Source organism: Myotis lucifugus, unplaced genomic scaffold, assembly GCF_000147115.1.
Source record: "Myotis lucifugus unplaced genomic scaffold, Myoluc2.0 scaffold_853, whole genome shotgun sequence".
Taxonomy (NCBI): domain Eukaryota; kingdom Metazoa; phylum Chordata; class Mammalia; order Chiroptera; family Vespertilionidae; genus Myotis; species Myotis lucifugus.
The window spans coordinates 100,073-108,557 of NW_005871901.1; the positions used below are offsets into that span (position 1 = coordinate 100,073).

Sequence of the window (8,485 nt, forward strand, 5' to 3'; positions counted from 1 at the left end):
GCAGTACTGGGCATGTCCCAGAGCACAGCCAGCTCAGTCTTCATGGCTGGAAGTTTACAGGCGCGCCTCACATACTCAGACACCAGACGAAGCCACAGCCAAGGCAGGGCAGCCCCTTCCCTATGCCTGCAAACACCTAGTTTTACCGAGGGAATCATCATCAACAATCTGTAATAATAAGAGTGTAATATGCTAATTAGACCGGGGTGACCGGCCTTCTTAAGGACATCTGACTTCCTTCCAGACAAAGCCATGGCGGTAGGGGCCAAGGCAGAGGCAGTTAGGGGCAATCAGGCCAGCAGGGGAGAGCAGTTAGGGGCGAGATCAGGCTGCCAGGGGGTTGGGGGCAACCAGGCCGGCAGGGGAGGAAAGTTGTGGGCGACCAGGCCAGCAGGGGAGGGCAGTTGGGGGCATTAGGCAGGCAGGCAGGTGAGTGGGTAGGAGCCAGTGTTCCTGGATTGTGAGAGGGACGTCTGACTGCCCATGGGATCGGGCCTAAACCAGCAGTCAAACATCCCCCAAGGGTCCCTGATTGGAGAGGGTGCAGGCTGGGCTGAGGGACACCCTCACCCCCCGTGCACAAATTTTGTGCACCGGGCCTCTAGTAATAACAATAAAGCAAAACCTACATAAGCCTTCTGCTCCCTCCAGCTACCATTGGAGCCTTCTTCCTGTCAATTCTCCAACACGCCAGCTCGTGGCCTCTCCTGCTAAGACCTCTTCTATTCCTGATTTCCTTTTCACTCGCTCACTCACTCACTCACACGTTCAGAATGTCTGCCGTGTGCCGGCGCTGTGCTAGGCGCTGGGGTGAGAGAAACAGAACCGGTCCTGTCTGCCCTCGGGGAGTTGACAGTCTAGGGAGGACAAGTACTGAAAATACTCCTCCTAAGGAGACCGGGACCCGCCGCACCCTGCTGGCAGCAGCCGCTCACACGCCCTCAGTAAGTGCCTACTCTGTACAGCAAGGTCCTGCGTGTTTTTACACAAAATGACAAGGACTCCCGTCCCTGCGGAATCTGGGAAGATTCGCATTTCTACAAATAACTTGAAACAAACTAGAATATATCAAGGGCCGTGATGAAGGTTCAAACTAAATGACATGGAAGTTAGGAGTGAGACAGACAGAGGAGATAGAACTTCTCTAGTGACGAGAATCAATACCTTTGAGAGGTGGCGACATTTGAGCTGCCCCTAATAATTACAGAGAACTCGGTGGTTCTGTGGCTTTGGTCTGTGTTGTCTTCTCTTCTTTATGAGGTTATTTAAAGTGTGGGAAGTATAAGATGCCTTTTTTTTTTTTTTTTTTTTTAGGTAATCCTCACCCGAGGATATTTTTCCATTGATTCTTAGAGAGAGTAGAAGAGAGAGGGAAAGACAGAGAAAAACACATCAATTGGTTGCCTCCTACACAAGCCCTGACCAGGGCCCGGGCCAGGGAGGCACCTGCAACCAAGGTATGTGCCCTTGAATGGAATCGAACCTGGAACCCTTTGGTCTGCAGACCGACGCTCTATCCACTGAGCCAAACTGGCTGGGGCTGAGTTGCCTTTGACAGACATGAGAACAGAGAGGGACCATTTATTTGGGGTTCTTCTATAAACCAGTGCATGTCCACAGGGTGCCCAGTCCCCACCCCCAGCCCTGTATTCACCCACCAGACGAACTGCCTCGGAACAGACAGAGCAGCTTATGGGATGATTGCGTTTTAATTGAACTGTCTGTACTACTCTGCAAACGCCTCTGAGAGGTGGGAGACCGTGCGGCTTGATACATAAAACCGTTTCTTCTAATAATTGCTTCTGTGAAAGGATTATGGATCTGACCTCCGGGAGGAGTCATTAAACAGCGCGTGGGGAGATTTTCTTAAAGTGACGCCACCATCTGATGGCCGTGGACTGCCTGGCATGCTCTCACGTACAACAGCAGTGCCTGCCAGGGGGCGTGTGGGCACCGTGTCCGCCCACGTGGCAGGCTGTGGTCCGGGTGCTGGGGAACAGCCCATTACAGTCTCCCATGTGCATGGCTGTGGGGGCTTTGTCCACTGTAACATGACCAGAGATCCAGAGGCACGTGGCTTCTGTGTGGCGTCTGCCTCGCTGTGGGAGCAGGATGTTGGCGCTGGGTCCCCTGCTTCCACCTCGGGGTACAGTCCTGCCAGGCGCAGATAGGACCACGCCTCAGAGCACAGCACCCTGGCCGCCTAAGGCCTTCCTGCCCTGGGCTCCTCTTCCTCATCCTCCTCGTCTCTCCTTCCTACTGGGACCCTAGACTCCAAGGCAGGCAAGATGGCCAGGCCGGTGGGACTGCAGGTCCCAGCCCTGGAGCTGCCAGTGATTCCGGGGCAAAGTTAGGAAACTCCTTGGAGCCAAAGTTTTCTCAACCACAAACTGTGGCTAAGAACAGCACCTTCCTTGGGCGGCGCGAGGGCCAATGGCCAAGCACTTAGCGAGCACCCACCACATGCTGTCTGTTCCCATCATTGTCTGTTCCCATCCCATGCACCCCCTGCTCTCCTTTCCTCTCTCATCTGTGACAATTAGACCTCCCGGTGGGGCTGGTATTGGACTAGATTGATACTTAGGGGGTGTGGGGCTCAAACAGCTTTTGTCCCTGACAATATGAGTGACAGGAATGTAGGAGGTGGGATTGTGTCTGATGCTTTAATTTCGTTGGTTATTAAGCCCTGAAAATAACACCTGCTTGTAGCACACAGCAAGCAGCAGGTTGGATTACTGGTGTCTAAAATATGGCATTCCCTTTTCCAAAAGGAAAATGCGAAAGGAAAACAATGAAATCATAACGATAATCACGTATTTACATCTTATTTTGTACTAATGCCTATATAGCCTATAATCTAACATTAGCTCCTATGCACCACCCAGGGGTGGAACTTTTTCACCATCTCCCGGGCCACTCGAGGCGTTCAGGCCCCCTCTGTCGCGGTCCCTCATGTTGAGGTGTCTGTTTTGAAGTTGCAGGAACTCCCACCGAGTGGAGGTGTGAGCCTCAGGCTGTAGAGCAGTCTGTCTCCGTCTGGAAAGGGTCTGTGTTCAGTGAGTACTTAGGTCAGAGTCCTGAGCTTGGAGAGGAGGAGCTCTGTGTGGAGCTACTGGAGGTGGGACAGGAAGCAGCAGTGAGCACATGACTGACAGGTACCAGAATAGAGCTCTGTTCCGACCTGCTGGCCCCCCGTTCCGGGGCACCTGTGATTAAGGGGTCTTAAGTGTATAAATATAGATGACTGGTGACTCCAGGGAGAGCTGCTACACGTGGGAACGTGGTTTCTACCTGGTAAAAGACACGAGGCCATCTCCTGAGTTTCCCAGCTCACCCGCGTGTCCTCTTCTCCACAGTTCGCAAAGGTTACCGGATCCAAGCGGACAAAGAGCGGGACTCCATGAAGGTCCTGTACTACGTGGAGAAGGAGCTGGCTCAGTTTGACCCGGCGCGGAGGCTGCGGGGCCACTGTGAGCATCTGTGTTGTGTGTGATCGGGCCCTCCCTCATGCAGGAATTCACAGCTTAAGGGGACTTGGGGGGAGGGGTCCCCGAACTTGGGCAGCTTTTGACTTTCAGGGTCAGAACTAGCAGGTGCTGGCGATAGCATCCTGAAGAAAGAGCCTTGGAGGGTGCAGGAGGGAGGGACATGGGGCTTCTATGTGAAGAACAGAGACGTGTCCCAGCAGGGTTCAGGTTCGGCGTCTCTCGTCAGGCAGCGTCGCTGGGCTGTGCGCTGGGGTTGGACATGTCTTATGGAAATAGTCCTCTCCACTGGCCCTTTAAGTATACCCAGGACAGAGACTTCCATGTGGAAGCTTTCAGTCTTTCCAACCCGAGAGGCCCTCACACTGAACAACAGCCGGCCACTGGCCGCATGGAGGCCCCGTGCGCGAGAGAACAACTGCGCTGATGCGTGTCATACAAAAGGCCTTCGTGCCTCTGAGATGCCCGACAGCAGAAGGGAACGGGCAAGGCAGGAGGCTGCCCTTGTCAGAGAACTTTTGAATCACGGAGTCTGTAGGGTCAGGGCCCCACCCCTTCACTCACCCTGTGCCTGGAGACTTTGCGGCTGACACAGCCCACTCTTCCCAATGACCAGCGATGGGGAGAGGCAGCCCGGCTGATGTGCAGCACCGAGCGTGCGGCAGGCGTGGCACTGAGGGCACCACACTTCTGTCTTTGAACCCTCCTCACCCTGGGACCTGCCAGGGATGTGATGGGATTGCTGGGGCCACCGTGAACGCAGCTGAGCGGAGCTCTGTGCGGACGAAGGACAACAGGTTCCTCCACGTTTGCGGCTCTAAATTCCTCCCGTTGGAGCTGCATTCGCAGCAGCATCCTCCCACCACCGACTATAAAAAGCCCGTCTCCAGATGGGAATGTCAGGGATGCAGATGTCACCGCACTTGACAAGCTGGTTGTAACCATGTTGTCATGGATCCCTGGAAGGGGACAGAGAGGAGCCCTGGGAGTCTCAGCTCGGAGAAGAGTTAGGCTGGTGTAGGTGGCGTGTCCTGTCTCCCTGGATGAAAATGGTCCCCAGAGCCTGGCAGGTCACAAGGTCATGGGCTCTTGGCGCCCATGGGGACCTTGGAGATGGCCGGGAACCACCTGTGTGGTGTAAAGACGAGGTCACGGAAGCCGGAGTGTGCAAGTGACAGAATCAGACTGGAACCCAGCCCTCCTGACTCTCCGTCCTGTGCTCTTCGCACAGAAACCCGTGAGCAGACTGGGTGGCTCCGTGGCTGCTGTGGCCACAGCCTTCCAGCTCGTAGGACTTGAGGGAGTCGAAGCTGGAAGAGAGGGGGTGCCGAGTCTCCCTCCTTATTTTAGAGGAGGGAAGGGAGGCAGTGGGGGCTCACCGGTGCCAGGTCTTGGCGCCGACGCCAGAACTGGAACCCGGTGTCCTGGAAGCTGCCGGTTGACAGGGCGATAAAGGCACAGAGATGAGGCAGGAAAGCAGCTCACGGGGCTTGGAGAGGTTCTGTCCCTGAGGCAGAGAACCCGGGGCGGGTCACGGAGTGGGGCCGCCTTGAAGATCTCTCCTCAGAGTGGATCTCAGTCTCAGGTTACAACACGGGAGGCATCCGCTCTGTGCGCATTGGTATTCCAGGGTCCACTAGCCATGTGACCCTCACTTGCCCTTGGGATGCCTTTCGTCTGGAATCCCAGTGCAGGGATCAGCAAACTCCAGTTCCGAGGGCACCCATGTCCCGCCTCCTGTGTTGGTGAATACATTTTATTGGAGCACAGCCACGCCAATTCACGTCCATATTATCTCTGACACCTTTCATGCTGCACTGGCAGAGTTGAATAGTCCTGACAGTATGGCTGACAAATCCTAAAATACTTACTGGGCGGCCCTTCACAGAAGAGTTTGCCTGTCCTGTCCCTGAGTTACAGGTGTCCGTAAAGCGGAGGAGGGTGGTGGTCATGTTCAATGGGGCAGAAACTTTAGAGCAGGCAACCTCGCCCACCCACCAGCTGAACGGGGAAACAGAGACGGCCCGGCCCTCCTGACCCGGAGACAGGAAAGGTCTCCGCTGCTCCTGCAGGCTGAGGACATTCTGGGACAATAATGCGGTTTCTCGGTAGTCACACGTGACTGCTGACAGTCCTCACACTCGGTGCATCTTAAAAGTTCTCTCCTGCGTGCTTCCTGGGAGATTGCTCCTGAGAAAGGAAAGGTTCTAGATTTTATTCCTCAAGAGGCTCTGAGTTATTGTCGTTTAAATACACACCAGTCCATTTTCCTTCGGAGGAAGAAAGGTTTAAAATTAGATTATAATTCAAAACCCAAAACCAATTGATGACCAAGTACCCGGTGCTCCTGGTCAGCCGTGTCCTGGAGAAGGAGAGGCGGCACGTGCCGCTGTGGGAAGGACCACCCTCCCCTTCGGGGGGGAGCCAGCAGCAGTTCTCAGGGACACGGGAGAAGACGCAGAGGGAACGCAGGCCCACATTTATGCCTCCCACATCCCATCCTGGCTTACCTCTCGCTCAGCAGCCAGACCTTCCATGTTGCAAATGTTGACTTTGATAATATTTGAAGTTCTAACCAAAGGATTTTAGAAAACAAATGGCTTGAATTACAGTACAAATAGATTAAGTAGATGTATTTTTTTAAGGAAAATGACATTCAATCCATTTCAAAGTTCTACAAATAAATAGGTGTGTATTTTTCTTTCCGGATTGCAATGCTGGTCTTTTTCGTAAGTGCTGTTGCAAATAGCTCCCGAGGCCACCTTAGGACATGAGAAAGCTATGCCCAGCCCCCCCGCCTCTCACAATGTGGGGCTGGGGCTAGACCACACGTGGAGGCCCAGGCCCTGGTGCAGCCGGCCCCCTGGCCTGCCTGCACCTCCAAACAGCTGTCCTGGCCGCCAGGCCGCATACACCTAGAACACTCTCTGGGGAGGGGAAGGGCCTGCCTTGGCCCTGGAAATGGACTTGGAGCCATTGGGAGACGATATTCCAGGCTCCTAGACGAGCTTCCAGCAGGAGGTGGATGGTCAGACCTGAGGTGTGCATGTATCCCTGGCCCTGTGGACGCCTTGCTCTGGGACGGGCACGGCTGCAGGAGGCTGGCCTGGGTGCTTCACTGCCAGGGCAGTACTCACCCTGAAGGCCCCGCCTCGGGACTCGGCCAACAGTAGGGAAGGTACTGTGATCTGGGGCTTCTCTCTTCTTTACCCCTTTTGGCTCAACATGCCACAGCTCATCACAGAATCATGCAAGACGACAACATGCGTGTGAACAAGATGATGATGTCGTAGGAGGAGACAGCTGCGGGGTCCCCGTGCTGGGAACCCTGCCTTAGGTGGAGCAATGGCGATTGTTTTCCGAGTCCAAGAACGAAAGTCTCCCACTCTAGGCAAGAGAGCTTTGAGCTGGACCCAGCGCCCGCCCAGCTAAGGGCACAAACAGGCTAGTTCAGGTCTTCACCACCCTGGACAGACGGGGCTGAGCGCTGGGTGGGGTTCCCGAGGCTCCTGGTCTCGCTCTGGCCAGCGGTCCTGTCCTGGCCAGCATGCAGAACACTGTCCTACCTCGTTTCGTCCCTGCAGATAACAACACCATCTCGGAACTCAGCTCCCTGCACGAGGAGGATGGCAATTTCCGCCAGTCTTACCATCAGATGCGGAGCAAGCAGTTCCCTGTGTCCCGGGACTTGGAGAGCAATGCTGACTACTGGTCGGGCGTCATGGGAGGCAGCAGTGGGACGAGCCGGGGGCCCTCGGCCGTGGAGTACAACAGAGAGGACCGGGACAGCTTCAGGCACAGGTGAGGGGTGGAGGGGCGGCTCGGGCTGGGCGTGAGGCAGGAGCAGGAGGCAGGTGGATCCGAGGCTGTTCTTACCCGGTCGCACCTCTGCCTGCCATTCTAGGTGATCCTGCCACATCCTCTCAATGAGAACACCCCCTCCCCACACTTATTAAGCAACGTGTCACGTGAAGTCACCATTCCAGGCTCTTAATGAACCCTGTTCGCCTTTCCCTGCCTTCTCATATGTTTTATCCTGTGGCCTCTACAATACCCCACCCATCAGCTCCACCCTTTTTGCTCATTTGTTACGTGAAAGGTAAAACGCCAAACATGTTATACTGTTGCGTCTGATTGTCATAACTGTACAGGCAGGTACCGTTCATGTCCCCATTTTAACTCGCAGACCCTGGACCTCACAGGGAGGCCAGGGACTCTCCCCGGGTCACACAGCCAGTGAATGCAGGAGGCCCAGGTGTGGGCCACTCTTGTCTGGCCGCTTCCCACTGGGGCGCCTTCCTCACTCACCTGCCCTCTCCCTTGAAGGGCAGTGGACAGCGCCTTTCTCCCCCTCATCAATGTGGGCCCCTCCGGCCTGCGCCCAAGAGGAACCTGTCAGGTGGAGGGAGGACAAGGCCTGTTCATCACCAAGTATCACAGGGCTCCTTGGGCCGCAGCCGGGTGAACTGCCAGCCACCCCTGTACCCAGGGAGCTGAGGTGTGGCAGTGGCTCCAGCTGCCAGCCATTGGTCAGTGATAACGCTCGGGAGGCCACGCCCTGTGGCTCACAAAGCTCCACCCACTGACCCCCGAGCCCCACTGTGACGCTCCGCACTGAGCCCCATTGTGATGCTCCGCACCGACCCTGAGGTGGACACGCCGCCGCCCCTCACTGTGGAGAACCTGCCCCGAGAGGTGGCCGGGCTCCCAGCAGGTCCCCAGGCGCAGGCAGACCGTGTCCCTGGCCTTCCGGGCGCCTGACCCGGTCCCTCTCCCGCAGCCAACAGCGCTCCAAGTCCGAGATGCTGTCGCGCAAGAGCTTCGCCACGGGGGTGCCAGCCGTGTCCATGGACGAGCTGGCCGCCTTCGCCGACTCCTACGCGCGGTCCCGCCGGGCGGCGGAGTGCGGTCTGTACGCATGGGCCGGAGCCCGCTTCGAGCGTTCGTAGTCGCGCGCTCCGAGGCTCGCTCTGGGGACGGCCCGACGGAGGGCTACCAAC

At 56.3% G+C, this 8,485-nt stretch overlaps 1 protein-coding gene across 1 annotated transcript in view; it reads left to right on the forward strand.

Annotated features, from left to right (window-relative positions):
* The window catches only part of ILDR2 (immunoglobulin like domain containing receptor 2), a 48,516-nt gene extending 40,912 nt beyond the window's left edge, over window positions 1–7,604 (forward strand). Inside the window, exons 6-8 of the mRNA XM_023747371.1 lie at window positions 3,357–3,470; window positions 7,070–7,286; window positions 7,390–7,604. Of these exons, the coding sequence (XP_023603139.1) occupies window positions 3,357–3,470; window positions 7,070–7,286; window positions 7,390–7,393 (335 nt within the window). The 3' untranslated portion in view covers window positions 7,394–7,604. The remainder of the gene's footprint in view (window positions 1–3,356; window positions 3,471–7,069; window positions 7,287–7,389) is intronic.
* The last annotated feature ends 881 nt before the right edge of the window (window positions 7,605–8,485 follow it).